Genomic DNA, 17,635 nt, shown 5'->3' with positions numbered 1-17,635 from the left:
CATAGTAGAGCATTGCTTTAACAGTGCAACGGTCATGGGTTCAAGGTAACTTAGCATAAAAGCGTCTGTCAGATACATAAATGTTAATGATCGTGAGCATCTTCCGACTCCCAACTCATCCCGTGTGTATTTTACATTTTAAAAATTGTGAATTATTTCTAGGAGAGGAATCTCTCTTCCCTGTGTCCTCCTCTGAAAACATCTGCAACCGAAAGCCAGACAGGTATTTTAAGAGTTGATTTGTCTCTCTCTCTCTCTCTCTCTCTCTCTCTCTCTCTCTCTCTCTCTCTCTCTCTCTTTCTCTCTTTCTCTCTCTCTCTCTCTCTCTCTCTCTCTCTCTTTCTCTCCTTCACTCTCTCTCTTTCTCTTTCTTTTTCTTTCTTTCTTTCTTTCTTTCTTTCTCTCTCTTTTTTTCTCTCTCTATCTCTCTATCTCTCTATCTCTCTCCCCTCTCTCTCTCTCTCTCTCTCTCTCTCCCTCACTCTCTCTCTCTCTCTCTCTCTGTCTCTTTCTCTCTCTCTCTCTCTCTCCCCTATCTCTCTCTCTTTCTCTCTCTCTCTCCTTCTCTCTCTCTTTCTCTCTCTCTATCTCTCCCCTATCTCTCTCTCTATCTCTCCCCTATCTCTCTCTCTCTCTCTCCCTCTATCTCCTTCTCTCTCTCTGTCTCTCTCTCTCTCTCTCTCTCCTCTCTTCTCGCTCTCCCTCTCTCGCTCTTTCTCTCTCTCACTCTCTCTCTCACTCTCTATCTCCTCTCTCTCTCTCTCTCTCTCTCTCCTCTCTCTCTCCCTCTTTCTTTCTGTCTCTTTTTCCCTCTCGCTCTTTCTCTCACTCTCTCTCTCTGTCTCTGAATGCCCAGAGGCTAGTATTTCACTGATTACAGAGTGGCCATATGTGAATGGTTGTTTGTGTATTGACAGAACAAAGGAAGCGCGGGTTCTAAGGAGGTGTTAGACAGGGGAACGGATCAGACCAGCGCATAAAGCGTTCAGGACGGGGGGGACCTGACTAGTCCATTAAGCTCGGGCTGGTTTCATCTGGCTGAAATGAGACACACACACACAGAACACTTCCAAGCACACTTGTCATGAAAATCAACTAATCTTTGTTTTTTGTCATGTGTGTGTGTGTGTTTCATGAGTGTAAGGGAATACACCTGAGACTCCAACAGAAGAATATGGCTCTCTTTGGTGTTGTCTGCTTTCCCGAACAAAGGTTCTCTGTCTTAAAACGATAAAGTGCCCTTAGTTGACCCGCACTGGAAGAGAAGGTAGTGTTTACTGTAATGGGAGATACTGTTTTTATAATTGAGCATTGTGAGGAGCGGGCTTCTGTTCGGGAGTGCTCGGTGACACTGCGTTCATTGTGTTTTATTAAATAAATGATGCAACCGTGCTTTTCTGGCCTACGTCCTGAGTTGAGTAATTCCTCGAGATGTTCATCAGGAGGCGTCTTTATGTAGTAGGGATGTAACGATTCACCATAAGCCAGTTGAAAATCGATTCTAATATGTGACGATTCAAGCCGGTTGAGATGTTATTTGAATTGCAATACATGTTATAAACAGCAGGGCCCGCTGTGTTTACTGCAAACTTGGATTTTAAACGCAATTGCAAACAATACGAGCAACAGCAACCAGACAGTATGGAGAAGGGTATGCTTCTTAGCGTGTTGGTTTTGTACCGCAATTCTTCCACAACAGCACACTGCACACTTTCTGGGTGTGTACTGACCCCTAGGGGACTAGTGCACTTTTCTCGTACATGCGCTCGTCTAAGCGTCACGACCTTGTCATGACCTTCCTGATGATAAAATGATGTCATTCGGGCGGCCCACGGACACGGGCGGGCGGACTATACCCACTCCTTTAGTTCGATTATTTTAAAGAGTATTTGTATTGTTGTTGTTTTTTATTTGGAATTTCTTTTAAAATTGCAGTTCAGTTTTGTTATTTGACATAAAATATAATTTTATTTTACAAAGAAATGTGCAGCATTTGAAAATGAATAAAAAGGCAGTTGCTCATTTCTGATTTGTCGCAACTCATTTTGTCAAAAAAAATCAAGATTAATCGTATCGTAAGATCAGTATCATGAATCGTTACATCCCTGTGTCGTAAAGGCCTATCCACAGTTTGTCCAGTAAAAGTGCACCTCTCGTCCAAATCTTTCAAACACAAGTTCCTCGGCAACCAGAAATGCTAAACGTACGTCCATCTATCCGCCAATGTCCACCGTGTCATCTCTCCGAGCGCTGGGATCTCTCCAGAGAGACCAGAGGTACGGCTAAAGGGGGTTCGGTTCCCAAACCAATTATTCTCTCCGACTCGAAACATACTCTATTGTGACAAGCTCTGACAGGCCGGCTCTTTAAAATCTATTAAACTCCACAGCGAACACTCCACAAGAATGACTGTGGAATAATTAAGGAGCGCTGGGTTCAGCGAGCCGTGGAAATGGATGCAGTCATGAAAATAAAAACACATGCTAGCGGCTAGCGGCGAGGGAGCCGTACGCAGCGCTTATGACGTTGGACGTGGAACGCAGCGCGAGAGGGGAAATATCATCATTAGCGGCATGCTGCGCGGCCTAGAGTTTGCACTGCACTGACAGTACAATTATCTATCAGTTGCCAAGCCGACATCAGACCCACCGACCCCTCCTCCCCAACCTTTAAACGTTCCTCACCCCCCACACGCACTCCTGTTCCCACCCACACACCTATAGCCGACATCACACGCTCTGTGTCCTGCACTTCTAACCGCTTCCATGCAGTCGACGTGTGACGGGGGACAAATTAGGAATGTGTGCACACCCTCAAAGCAACATCAAGGCTTTGAGTCGCCCCCACACACCCTCTATGTCACCCTCGGAGTCTGACGGGACATGACCCTTCATCGACCTACCAGAATCTTTAAACATGACCGCGGATAGATCCGATTTTTCTCGAGTTCAACACAAAAGACAACGTTTTGAAAAACGTTGGGAACCCAACAACATTTGCCCCCAGTTACTTCCATTGTATGGGCACTCAAACATTTCTCAAAATATCCTCCTCCGTGTTCCACGGAAGAAAAAGACAAATACAGATTTTGAAGCACTGGAGAGTGATCAAATGATGGCGGAAGTTGTATTTTGGGGTGAACCGTCCCTCTAAAGAAGTTCCTATTCTAATTGACTTTGGTACTGAAAGCCGGCTCAGTTTTTAATCATCCAGACTGGTGGTACGTGTACAGTGTCGAATCACTAAGGTCATCAGATATCAATCAGTGAAAGAGATCTCCCCGTCACCTTCGCATTCAATAGGACACAGATGCCATCTATACGTTTGTGTCAGAGATGAAAGCGGATGCAGAGAGGAAGTTGGGTGTGTCGGAGGTGTTCTGACACTAATGCGGTACACCGGCCTTTACTCGCAGAACTGTGAAGTTCCTCTGTCAGCTTTAAAAGGTCTCTCGAAGCCTTTGAACAACTGTGTGTGACCTCTCCTCCAAGTTTTTTCCCGCTTTATTAAACTTCAGGGACACGGCGGTTGCACAGCATTCCTTTAACTTCCATCACACCAATGCACAAAGAACATGCGGTTTGTGTTATTATTTTAGGCCCTTGATGTGACATATTTATCTGTTTTTAATGCATTCTATCCTGTCATTAAAGCGCTTTGACTAATGAGGCTTTGTTGTTTGGTTAAATCACTCCTCGCTTGCCTTAAACCACAGACATAGTGTGACCCACTTTGAGGTGTAGCGCTTTTTCACAACAAATTAAATGTGTGATGGAGACCTCTCCAGCTCTCCCAGGAATAGCTGTTGGAATCTCATTTGTTTCATCTTCGGTCTTCCAAGTTGTGCAGTTCCAATAAATAACCTAAAGGCAACCATTTCTGTGCCTCATGCTAGACAAATGGACCACGCTTTGTGAAAAGTTGCACTTGGAAACGGCCACCTGAATGCTTAATATTCTATGAGACACGCAAAGCTCCGAGCGCTCAGAAGATCAAGCCACTTCCTAGTTTTAGGGAATGCCAGAGTATAACTTCCTTTTTAGTGTCCCGCTCAGGATATGTTGGTTGTCATATTGCCAAAGCCTCCCTTGATCTCATTTGGCCGATGATGGACGAATCTGTGTTCACTTGTTCATTTAAAACCACTTTTGGTTTGGCTGTTCCAAATAGGATTATTCTGAGCTCACCACACAGTCCAGGTGATCCACTTCAAAGAAACCATCCAGATTTATAGCATCGTTTTGTTATAGAAGCCAAAATGCATGCATGCAAAGAAAGGTGCATGCAAAAGGAATAACACGGATCGTTCTCCCAAAAATGAAAATTCTTTCATAATTTACTCAACGTCATACATGTATAAAAAGATATTTGGAAGAATGTTAGCAATTTTCAGTTCTGGAATGTCATTGACTAACAAAGTAGGAACATTTCAATGGTAGTCAAAGGTGTCCCAGAACTGTTTTTCTAAATTCTTCGAAAGGTCTCATTTTTGTCCAACTGAGCAAAATATATGCAATAATTGTTTTTCTACTAATGTAGTGGATTATGTCCCAGAACTGATATTGTTCCAAATATATTTTATTTGTTTAACAGAATGATTAAACAATGACAATAATGACAGAATAATGACAGAATTTTCGATTTGTGGGTGAACTTTCCCTTTAAGAAAAGTTATCTGAGAATATTTTCAAATGTATTTTTGTCTACATTTTCCACCTTCTACCTTTATTAACTGTTCTTGGTCAGACTTGAAAGATTTCAGATTCCTACTTATATCATATTCGACACACCAATCCTAGTCAGGACGTCTTGCTCATATCGGTCAAAATGATAATTCATTTTACACCGCGTGCAAAACCCGTTCAGCGTTTACCCTTTACATTTTTATCTGAGTTCTGCTTTGTAATGCAACTTCGTGCAAAATATATAATAAACTACTAGAAAAAAATGTCAGAAGAGTAATTTAAATTTGTGTTTTTTTCCCGGTCGCTGCTGAGAAAGGGCTATTGATGGAATAAACCTGCAGCTGGCGGGGGGGGGGGGCATGTTCAGAAGACCTTGTAAACACATTCACACCTCTTGCGCATTTCAATGCCAGATGACTTATAGCACAATATTGAAAATTCGAGTTCGACAGCCACTTGCATCTCAATACTGTCTGAGAGGAATCAACAAACCCCACCAATAAAATGCTTTCGGCTTTGGGAAGTGAACAAACGAGCTGAAATGAGACTCATCAGTGGATGGCTAATCAAAGCGCGCCTTGACAAGTTTTAAACACTTAACTTTAGTTGCTCGCAATGAGAAGTAAGGTAAGGTTTAGTTTTCGCCTTCATCAAAAAAATACTAATATCTCATTTAAAATGGACATGAATACGTTTTGCCCTTAATAGCAATTATTAATATTTGTGGCATGCGTATGATCTATTATGCGTTTAAGATGTGAAAAGGGGAGCGAAAAATGTACTTCTCTCACACATTTAACATGAGATGAGAATTTTGTTATCTCAGCTCCGCGTATCTGGTTTTGCTCAACCGAAATGCACCTGTTTACGAGTTTATATGTGAAAATGTAAGGAATTTTCATAGATTCGCATTAAAATGACGACAGAGTTCAAGAAACTCCGAAGAGTACAAAGCAAAAATGCGCTCCGACGGACGAAAGGCGCATTCCCCACACCGATGGTCCTTTGCAGATCACCCTATCAGGTGCAAAACCACTGACAGGTTTCCACCCACTACCAACCATAAACCCCTCATTGCGCTCCAAACCTCCGCGGCGCACAGACAGACAGACCACTGACAGGAGTCCTATCATCAGCCATATCGCTCTTCCAGGATTTGCAACAGCCTCTTATTTACAACAACTTTGGAAAACCGCAAAACAAAAACTAATCGCGAGACATTTTTACCGTCCTGACAGCTTGGAGTTGCTGGGAAAGTTTCTCCCTCTCCAAACAATGGACATGAAAAGAGTACAATGATCTGCGTATGGTGTGCGCTTCCAGGTGTCTACGGCGGGTGCGGACGGAATTTATCTTTCTTTTATCGCATGCTGGATCCAAGACTAAGTAGTTAAGGACGTGGATTTGTCAGCGAGGAGGAGACACCCCGCAACCGTTTTTCCTGCAGATTCAATGTCTGCGCGCTTTGGCGAGAGCGCGGCGTGCGCACGGTCTCGGTAGATAGGGGACACCAATCTGGAAGACGTTTGTTTGAGTTTATCCTGATCTTTAAAGAGCAAGGAAAGCTCATGCTGCGCGCAGTAGCACATTTGCGCTTTCTTCATCGCTCTTTACCCTGGGATTGCACATCTCCTCTGGGATTTTGTGCGTGAGACCCTGGCGGGGCTCCGTACGGCACTTACTGGAGCGGCAAACGCTGGAAACAGGTGTATTTGACCAAGATGTCTGTTCTGCCTTCAAGGTTCATCTACGTGTAAGAAACATTTTTAACACTCACTTTGATGCACTTTGAGTCAGTACATTCTTGCCAATAGAAGTCGCTCAAAGCCAGCATTGAGATACTGGTACATTTTTTATCTTGTGTAATTGCTTGTGATTCACTCCTCCTCTCTCTCTCTTTCGCTCTCTCTCACTCCCTCTCTCTCTCTCCAGGTGTTTACATTTTCTGGTCCTCTACTTCCAGTTACAGGTAAATCTGGTTGTTTCACTCTTATCATTAATCTGGATTAAGGGAAGGATTATGAGGATGTGCCTCCGCAAACACAAAACTTGTTTAATGTGTTGTTTTAAGGTTTTTAAAACAGGGATAGGAAATGTAGACCCTGGAGTGCCGTAAAAAGGGTGTTTGAATTTGCTTTGGTCTTGCCAGAAAAATTAAATTTGTCGTTTTTAAATGCCAGATTTCCGTGGTTTTTGCATGTTCTCGTGCTGCTTTCAGATTTTCGTGAAAAAAATCCACACGTTTTTTTCAATTTGAAATTATTAGCATTTTTGTAATTTTTGTTGTATATCCCTTTAAACTAAATGCGCATTTTGAGAAATCAAGGAAATGCCACATTCGTTTTTCAACGCAAAGGAAGACGAGATGAAATAGTTGCGTTTATTCGCAACGGACACGCCCGATGCACTCTCGGGACTGCCCAAGAAATTAATCAGAATAATCCCTAAAAAATGGGAATACGTTTTAAAGTGAATTTGAGTTTGACTATAAAATTAAGTAATATTAATTGATTAACATTTTTTAATTATAATTCATATTGTGTTTCATATATAAACAATTGTGATACATTTTCTGTTATTTATTTAGAGGGCAGTCATTTGACCATACCAATTGTTCTGGTAACATTAGCCAATTTTTCTTAGGCTCTTCCAACATTAGGTTACCAATCATTAAGCCTCTGACACAATTCTTCCAACAAAATCAAACAAGTAGAAATGTGATATCCGCAGTTCCTCGTACGTCTTTATTGACAGATTTACACACCTCACAAGGCGCAAACAACTTAATGCCCAAGAGAGTTTTTATCCCTCTTCTGACAAATGGGTCAAGGCAACCTGATTATAAAACCTGTCATCAAAATGTGGTAATAGAAGTGGGAGATCTACAAAGACAGCCTTCAAATTAGGAACAAAGCCACTGATTTGGAATAAAGAGATTGGTTATATTATTATGCGCTCACAATTTTGTTTCGTGCTGCTGGCACAAACAAGGTCATAGTGTGGGGCTGTCTGCCTGTGTGACAGGGCCATGGATATCCGAACATATCTCCAGCTTCCGCCGGTAACCCCTACCTTTGTTGTTCTTATATAGTTTGCGCTACGAAAACAAACAAACATTTTATTAAAGAGATGCAGTGAAAGAGAACGTGCGATAAGCGCATTTTAAGTGGCGGTGCGCTGAAGCGTTATTTCCTGAGATGCGTCGTGCGCACAGAGCGATGTCTGTAGATAGGCCCTATCTGACATGCAAGAGTGCGCGGGTTCCTTCCTTTTGAAGTCCTTTTCGTGTGCCTGTCTTGACTTTGAAGGCATTCGGGCGGTGTGATAAAAATGTTTGGCCGTGGCGCGGTGTCTCTGCATGGGCATGCCCGCATCCTTCCCGCGCCCGACCGTGCGCAACCGTCTACATACACACCTCGTTGCTTGACTGTGGGCAGATTGCAGAGTAAATCCCGTCGAGGATAGATTGTGGGTGTGATTTTGTTATTACAAGCAGAAATTGGCAAAGAAGGTAAAATCGACCATTATTCTTTAGTAAATTGATGTTGGATGTTGGTTGGTTCGTTTAATTTAGGGATACAACATTTGGAGCGCGTATGACTATAATTTATATTTCTATGACTATAATTCTTTTTTTTGTGTGAAAGATAGTCATGTTGAGACAGCCAATGGTTCTATTATTGCTGATGTTTGCCAAAATGCTTGGCTACTGTAACAACTATGAGTCTGTTGTTGTTTTTTGTAATGTCGTATTTGCATCTAAAGGTGAAGCATGTAATTTCTGAAGAAGAGTCAGAACTGCATAAATAATGGCAGGTTTCACTTACATTTCGCAATTCAGCCATTGGTGAAAACAACAGATAGTGCGGCACCAAATTCACAGAAAAGTTGCTGTGTATCAACCTACAAATCTGGCCTACAAGTTTCTCTCTGGATTTTTATAAACAGATATGTAGCTTTCTCAAAATACACGATTATATTAAAAATAAATAAATGTAATGTTTTTCTCTTCTATAATTCTATAAGTCGTGCATCAAAAGTTGTGTGTGCTTGTGCATTATTGCTTCTCAGCATTCCTGCGTGCTTTGTGAAGCTATATGGAACTGTTTTTCCCTGTCGAAAAGATTTCCTTCGTACCGTGAGCACGTTTCCCCTCATGCTTCCTAAATGTCATTAATTAGCCGAGGTTAAAATAACATGGAGTTGAAGCATGTAAAGTGTGTGTAATTAACCACCCGAGAGAAGCCACATAAAAGCTCATTACAGGGCAATTACCCTCCATTCAGCGCACGAGAAGCCGTCTTGGCTGAGATTCTTGTGTTTTTTAAGGTATATGTGTTTTGGAGGGAAGAGGAGGAGGGAAGGAAAGGACGGAGAGTTTTGTATGAGAGATGGAATGGGTGATTTTCACGTAAAGCCTCATGGTCAAGCACAGAACGTCACGGTTTTATACTGACAGGAGATGCTGTGGCAAGCAACGGTGCATTTTATGATGCATTTGTGTCAGTCTTAGGTTGTGTATATCTACTTCCCATTCTTACAGGTGTGTGTGATTTATGAGTGTGATTCTGACCCTAGGCAGATATTTGTTTGATGACAGAGTTGGATCTTTCAGGTGGATAATTGCTGGAGAATTGCTAGTGGAAATTGAAAACTTCACTTCTCGGTGTATCTGCAGGCTAAAAGTATTCAGATGTTTTATTCAAGAAAAAAAGAAAAAAAAGGGAGAGACAGATAGAAAGAAAGAAAGAGGTAACAGGACATGCTGTAATCATGTCTTACAGCACATAACATAAACATGAACGGAATGTGTAATACATAATAAATGAATGTCGACATGAAATTAAAATTGATTGCACTTTCTTAAAGGTATAGTTCACAAAAAAGAACAATTCTGTCATCGCTGTTCACCATCATGTTGTTCACATTTACATTTACATGTTTGGAACCTGTATCTGAATCTTTCTTCTCCGGAACACAAAAGAAGATATTTTGAGAAATGTCCCAGTGGTTTTGTGTTATACAATGTCATTCAATGGAGCCTAATGTTGTTTGTTTATCAACATTCTTCAAAATATCTTCTTTAGGGTTCTGCCAAAAAGAACGAAAGGTTTAAATGACATTAGAGTGAATAAATCATGTTTTTTTATTATTCTTTTAACACACTGAACCGGCATGAACATCAAACTTTCCAAAAGAAGCCATATTTCACATCGACTTTTAAATGCAGTTGTTTTAGCGTCGTAAAACAGATCACTATATCATCTTTCTTCTCTTGGTTCTAGGAATCTCAGCAGAGTTCGGCTGACTTCCGGTTCTACATCGAGAACCACACTCGAGACGACGTGAGCCGGAAGCAGGTGCGGATCTACCAGCTGTACAGCAGAACCACAGGGAAACATGTGCAGATCCTGGGCAAGAAGATCAACGCCAACGGAGACGATGGGGGCAAGTACGGTACGGGAGTGTTCCTGTGCTCTTATAGATGTTTAAGACGGCGCGAGAAAAGCACTTCTGATAATCTCTTCTGCTTACCACGAATTCTTCACGTTCAACTGATGTACACCTGTTTCAGAGATTTCATGAATGGCTTTTTATTTGTTACAGTCTTTGAGCGTGTTGAAAGTGGAATAATTTGGTTTTTTCGGGTAATGATACCTCTGGTGTTTTCAGTCCTGGTGAAAATGAAGTGTCTTAAGGAAGATTGCGGGTGATATGTTTGTCTAATAACCGGGCTCGCGCAGAAGCTCAGCAGTTTTACGCAGAATTCCACGGAAAGCCAGTCACTTGTGTCTCCGCCCCTTCCCGGATAATTTATTAAGTAACGTGTCCAATTTGATGACGCTTTACAGTTTCATACTGTCAGTTTAGTTTCACACATTTTAATATCCATTCCACAGAATTTCAATGTCATTTCATTAGAATCAAGCTGTTCCAGCTGTAAACACATTGATGAGATTTCCCGTGCCATCAAACCTGGAATATAATAAATCAAAATGTTTAAACAACTGTAGAGTTCTTTCAGCAGTGCTTGTGTGGTAAAGAAACTTTAAATTACTCCCATGAAACAATACTTGAGTAAATCATTTTTTTGTCATCATTTCCTCTCCCTCAGATTGTTCCAAAACTTTATAAATTTCATTGTTCTGCTGAACACAAAGGAAGATATTTGGAAAAATGTCAGTAACCTAACAGATCTCATCTCCCAATGACTCCCATAGTATTTACATTCCCTACTATGACAGTAATTGTTTGATTACTGACATTCTTCCAAATATCTTCCTTTGTGTTTAGCAGAACAGAAGGTTGAGCAGAGGTCAGGGTGACAGAATTGAAAATTTTGGGTGAACTGTCCCTTTCAACTATAAAGGATACAAATTAAAAGCATACTTAAGTATTCTGTAGTATTTCCTATAGTTAATTGACAAACTGTAGTAAATACTGTCCTGTACTTAAGAGTTTCACCACTCCAGTAAATACAACAGTAAAGTATACTTTCCAAAGGAAAAATAAGTCAAGTGTGTTTATATTCTTCTCTCGTGCTCTTTTGTGGCCATGATCTTGTTCTTTATGTACGTATATCTATAATCGTATAGATTTCTTGTGCTCTGTTCTTGTGTTTCTTGTGTTGATCATGTTGTAAAACGCAAGTATAAAACGTCAACTCACATGTTTATAGTTCAACTGGGTCAGCTGAAGTTGTGTTGTTCGTGTTTACACAAACAGATGATTGTGAATGTGGTTGGTCAGTGGTTTGGGTTTTGCTAGTGGTTAGTGGTCGGAATTGTGTAGTAATTGCTTGTTTGTAAGTTTATGTTGATTGTTTAATGTTAGTTGTGTTTACTGTGTGGATGCGGCGGTGTTTGGTTAAGCATTGCTGAGTTTCTCTTCTGTACCTGTGTGAGCACATCTAGGTAAACCCCCACACCTGGCACCTGTGAACTCTGTGACACAACATGTCTCTCTCTCTCTCTCTCTCTCTCTCTCTCTCTCTCTCTCTGTCTCTCTCTCTGTCTCTCTCTCTCTCTTTCTCTCTCTCTCTCTCTCTCTCTCTCTCTCTCTCTCACACACACACACCTTCATTTGAATGAGAGCAATGCATGTAGATTTGTGCTGTGTGAAACACGTAGAACACCTAAAACACTGTTGGTCATTATTTTAAGCATCTAGTTTTTTTTACCTTTTGTAGGTCTTAATGTGCATTGTGTGACTCATTGGTGCCTCTTATGCCGAATAAAAAAAAGTTTAAAAATATGAAACTTCCCTTAACTTTATTCCGTTTTCATGATTGAAGGAGTAAAACTAAACGAAAACAACCCTGTGAGTGAAACTTCTATTTTAAATAATCAAATCTCCAAACTACTTGAATGAACGATCGGAAATCACCTTAAACCCTGACTGTTTAAATACATTTTATTTTTAAATATACGATGTTAATTAAAATACAGACATATGCACTTGACACAGATTTCTCTCTCTATCAGACGTGTTTTTATTTTGTACTTCATAATAAATCTTCAGGTGTCTGAAGCGCTCAGAAGTGAGATCTTTCCCACCTGCAGTTGATCTCAAGTGGCCCGTGTGGATTAGTCGAGCCTCTCATGTTGCCCCGGGCTGTTTTTGAAGGGGACAGTTTTGGTGTTGCTCGCTAAGCCTCTCTGCTTTGAGTAGTGTTGAATAGACCAGTGTGTTAAACAAATGGATCATCCTAAATTTGTGATTGAGTGAGCACGAACTAAAGGCAATTGGAAACCCAATCCCCAGAGATGTGAACTGCTCCAAGGAGTTTGGTAGATTGCTTCTCCCCCCGAGAGAGAGAGACCCTTTACAAAGGTAGAGAGAGAGAGAGAGAGAGAGAGAGAGAGATGATTAAGGGCTTGTAAGGAAACTTCTTACTGCAGTAAAATAATGTAAATGATTTTATTTAATAGTCGACAGCTATGGATACATTGTTATTGTACAAAACACAGAATAAAATACATAATAATCAAAATTTCAAAAAAAGATGTGTGAAAGGCAGTTTGCATTAGGAACGTTTAGAAAGTTGTCTTTGAGATTTCTTTTGCGCTTTTTCATATCGTGTTTCTCACAATTCAGAAATCATTATATTCATATTACTACAGTATTCAAGCAATTTAAAATGAATAATTTGTAAGGATGTGTTTTTTAACATTTGTGTAAATTGATTCATTGAATTTTTTTTTTTTAATTTTACTCTCTACAGCAATGACCATGCATTTTTTTCTTTTTTACAAATAATGACAAGTATTAAATATTATTTTTATTATATTATAATTGGGGGTGTTTCTTAACTGTGAAAAAAATTAATGCCATAATAAAAAAAATTGTGTTCTTCTAGAATTAATCTTAATGCATGAAACATTTTTAATTCCTTTTTTGTTTGATGGGTTTTATGAGATTTCCTTTCATAGCAGGGTTTTCTACCTTTTGTCAAAATGTGTTTTCTTTCTTTTCACCTGCAGCTCTGCTTGTCGTGGAAACCGAGACGTTCGGCAGTCACATTCGTATAAAGGGGAAAGAGAGCGGATACTACATCTGCATGAATAAGAACGGGAAAATTATTGGAAAGGTATGTTTCAATTAGGAATTGAGCCGGTTTATCATGTTGTCCAGCCGCAGGAATGTGCAGTCAAACAACTGGAAGTGTCCAGAGAATTCTCCTAAAACTACGATCACTCCCAAAGTAACATATGAAGTCGCTTTGGTCGTATTTATGTGAATGTTTATTTTAGAATCTATGCATTTGTGGTTTTGTCATTTACAGAGAGTGCTTTTGACTTTAGCTGAATTTTTTTTGGAGTTCTGAATATTGCAATGCTAGGGTGTAGTAACATTTGCCGTACGTCAACTTTCTATTATGAGTTTGTAGCTGGGAGCAATTTTGGGGTATGCGTTTTTAAAAACCGCCACTACTGTAATCTTCTCATAATGGTTATATAATAGAGCCGGTCAACACATATTTTAGTACCATCTATTCAAATAAAAAATGAGAAATTGATGTTGGCTGTTTGAAGGTGAATTTGTCCATTTTTCCAAGTGCATGAAACTGCCTCACCACAAACAAAAAGTGGAAAAAATAACACCCCCTACATTTAGCCATGAACCGTACTTTCCATGCATCAGTGGCTTGTTTTGAACTGACCATAAGTTCCAGAGAGGAGCACAATTATTGTGTTGCTTTGGTACAGGGGGGTGGCTATTCTTTTGAAATATTCTGCTTTGTAAGCCGAGTAGGCGCCATGAGTTTCATCAGTCGAGTTGTGTACAAGAGACGGGTCGAGCTTTGAAAGGACTTTTCTTAGTCAGCTGAAGTGATGGCAAACCAACATGTTCTACAAAGTCATTATAAATGACGTAAGAAGAACGCTTTTAACCAAAAAAGTTAGATATCTCAGCTTTGATGGATATTTTTGTTTTGCGAGTTATTGTTAAATCTGATTTAATCTTGAATCTTGTACGTTCATATGTGACCCAACCAAAACTTGAACTGAAACCCAACGGTTGGAATTCCACATTTTTTTCTGACCCCTGCCTTGGTTGGCTTGAATGCTTTCTGACCAATTAGACAAAATGGTTGAGGGTCTCAGGTTCTGTGCCCGTTCTGACACGTCGTCTTGTTCTCTCTCCTCAGCCCAATGGGAATAACCAGGAGTGCGTGTTCGTGGAGGAATATTTGGAGAACAACTACACGGCGCTGGTGTCTGCCAAATACAAAGGCTGGTACTTGGGTTTCAACCGAAAGGGTAAACCCAAAAAAGGCTCAAGGACCACGCAGACGCAACAGGAAGTGCATTTCATGAAACGTCACCCCAGAGGAAAAGCAGACCCCCTGGAGGAGTTCCGTTTCACCACCGTAACGAAACGAACACGAAGGGCGCGGCGGTTAAAACAAAACCCCAAAACGAACTGACACCGTGTGGACGAGTGTGCACTGTTTTCCGAGTACACCGCACCTGCTTTGCGCCTTAAAACAGACAGATCGGACACAAACTGGAAAAGGCAGGGCGCACAATTGAACAATGAGGCGACGGACGAGACAAGAACCTTTAAAAGATGTTCTATTTTTATACTGTAATTCACAAGCGTTTCTCCCAGCTCGCTCTTGAATGTGTGGCTTTTTCTTAACATAATAAAGCTGCCTGTTATTTTATTTATACTGGATTAACTGAGGACGGCATCACAGGAGCCAGTGTCTCCCCGTTCGACAAGTTTACAGCAGAAACGCCGCTGGAATAGCGACGTGCCGGAAACTTTTCATATTTCCCCCTGACGACGAGGATCCAATATTTCCACTGGATTTGGGCACCCATGGAGCGCGATAACAAAGTCACGTGACCTTTTATAGGCCTCCATACGTAAACGTAAAGCTTTGAGTGCAATATTTTGAAGAAGCCGTGCGCCTGACGACTCGTGCAGCCGCTCTGGAGACCAGACGCCGTTTGGCGGGAGAAACGCGCAGAAGGCTCTTGACATTTTCTGCGTATGTTGTGATTCAAGATGCGTTGACTAGTCAGATATGAGCATCGCCATTAACTGTGGTAATAGTTTGGATATGAAGGGACTGGAAGAGCTTTGAGAAGCATTCGAATTTCTGTATTAAGGTTTTAGGAACGTCTTGATGCTCTCATGTATGACACTAGCATGTAAGAACCGTTGTGAACTTTAGCGAATGCAGATCAATGTAAACCTGTGTACAACCAATTTAGGAACCAAACGCAAGACATTTATGCAGAATACGCGTGAACATTAAGTGACAATTTGAGTTCATTCAAAACAAACTCCGACTGCTTTCTTCCATTCAGGTTACTCTCAACTTTTCTGACATTCCAGAATCTTTTGGTTCTGTCCCAAACGATGCCCGCGCGACTCTACAGCGCATCACCCGACTGTGTTTGACATAAAAGGGGGCGCGATTGGGACAGTTACACTCCAGTTTTCTCTAGTTTAATGAGACACAGGTGCACAGAGTCTGTGGGTCTAAGATGTTTATGAAAAGGTAGCGGATCATTTCGTCCTCTGCAAACGCTGGACACCTGCCACTGTTGGTGAGGTCTACTCTCCATATGGGTATAGCTGTAGTATACACACAATATATACTCATCGTCTGTCAGATGTTACTAACAATCATGACACACGTACGACAAGAAAGTATGCAAACAAATAATAATTTTATTACTATTCTAAAATATTTATTGTCTTTCTGTGTAAATATGACTTGATGAATTTATTTGACCTCTGTTAATAATAATAATAAAAAGAGGAGTATATATGAAAAATGAATGCATTGTGTGTGTTCTCATGTCAGGGGTATATCGTTTTCCATCGATTTTTTTCTATACTAAATAATACATTTACATTTAGTCATTTAGTCATTGGGCAGAGGCTTTTATCCAAAGCGACTTATAGATGAGGGAAACAATTGAAGCAATTGGAACAACATAAGGTCAACAAAAAGCACAATATACAGAGCTAAGTTTTTTTATTTTTTTAAGAGTAGAATATTTCAGAAATCGACTCCATTCCTTGATGGGGTTTTTGTTCCATGCAGGCAAATGTAAAGAATACTGCCGTGAATCATCTTAAATAAGTCATCTTCAGTTATTTGGTAGCATAATGCTGGATGCATAGTGCCAAAATTGTGATCCAATAGAAAGAGAGACTGAGAGACAGTGGTGACTGATGTTCACATTCAGGGCCATGAAAAATAGTTTGGGGTCTTGATTAATTTGTGTTTTCTCTGGAAAAGTGAACAACTGTCTTTTATCTTTAGATAAAAAGTCAAAAACTGTTCTTGTTTCAAAATTGATTCAAGAAAATTGATAAAGGGGCGGTCACATCATCACATTTTTGTTAGAAGACTACTATTTATTTACAATAACAATATTATTTACGGTTTAATCCCTGAATGCAAAGATACTGTAAATGATTTCCCGTTGAATCAGTGTTATTGGTCGTTCTCAACAATGAGTCGACAATTTTCGACAACAAACGTAATTGATTTAATGTTATGAGTAACATTGATTCAACGTTAAAACAATTACATTTGCTGGGATTACATGTTTAGTATAAACAATTTTTTTTTATTTTTTATTTCACAATTATATTGTCAATACTGGTATATCTGGACATCCCTATTTTATAATATAACTTATGATGTTGTTGTTTCAACCAGATTATTCTTAAAAGTACATGCAACACAACTTCAACCAATAAACTGACCGATGTCTACAAAATCTTTTGACTAAACTCAAGACCTTGACTGTCTCATCAACTGTGTAAAAAAGTTCTTGAGGTGGATCTAAGAATTTAGGAACGTAATGTGACACACTGGTCTTCCTGAATCGGATGCTGTACGCTTGATTTTCTTACACAAAGAGTGTTGAATGTATTCATAGATGGCTGTAATCTAGTCCGAAGCGCTTTAAACGCAGCGCACGCTCCATTCTCGCGAGTTGGTCTCCACGCCGAGGTTACAGTAGAATATTGCCTTGGGAACAGTCACCATGAGACGAAGAGGTGAACTGCGCTGTGGAAGCCGAAGACATGGTCCAGAAAATGTGTCATGGGGAAGTTATGAGGCGTTTAAGACGGTGAAGAGTTTCTCAGACAACATGGGATTCGAGGATCATTTAGATTCAAGGTTATATCAACAGAGCCCCTCCTCGGTTTTACATATGACCTCTTTTATGAAATCAATTAGAGGCAAAGGGAGTGCAGGAATGTTAAAAGAGAATGTTCGGAAAGGTATTAAGGTCAATGGAACTATTCCTTTTCCAAATGGATTTCCAAAACTTCTGGTATGAAACCTTGTTCGGGGAGAAATTCGTTCTGAGAATGACAGCGAGCTCATTAGACCGTCTGCATTGGCCACCAGAGAGAATCTATTCTCGTTTTTTTTTTACGTGTCAATAACACCACATGAAACTCTG

General features: G+C 40.3%; 1 protein-coding gene across 1 annotated transcript; it reads left to right on the top strand.

Annotated features, from left to right (window-relative positions):
- The first annotated feature begins 5,202 nt into the window (after nt 1-5,202).
- Nucleotides 5,203-16,153, top strand: fgf24 (fibroblast growth factor 24). Its single transcript, XM_056769581.1, has 5 exons — nt 5,203-6,438; nt 6,618-6,654; nt 9,971-10,142; nt 13,169-13,275; nt 14,338-16,153. Exons 1-5 carry the CDS (start codon nt 6,407-6,409, stop codon nt 14,614-14,616), a joined length of 627 nt encoding a protein of 208 aa, XP_056625559.1. The 5' UTR covers nt 5,203-6,406; the 3' UTR covers nt 14,617-16,153.
- The last annotated feature ends 1,482 nt before the right edge of the window (nt 16,154-17,635 follow it).

Source organism: Triplophysa dalaica, chromosome 16 (genome assembly GCF_015846415.1).
Source record: "Triplophysa dalaica isolate WHDGS20190420 chromosome 16, ASM1584641v1, whole genome shotgun sequence".
Classification (NCBI taxonomy): domain Eukaryota; kingdom Metazoa; phylum Chordata; class Actinopteri; order Cypriniformes; family Nemacheilidae; genus Triplophysa; species Triplophysa dalaica.
Note: the sequence above shows the minus strand (reverse complement) of the source record. Positions and strands in the feature narration are given on the sequence as shown.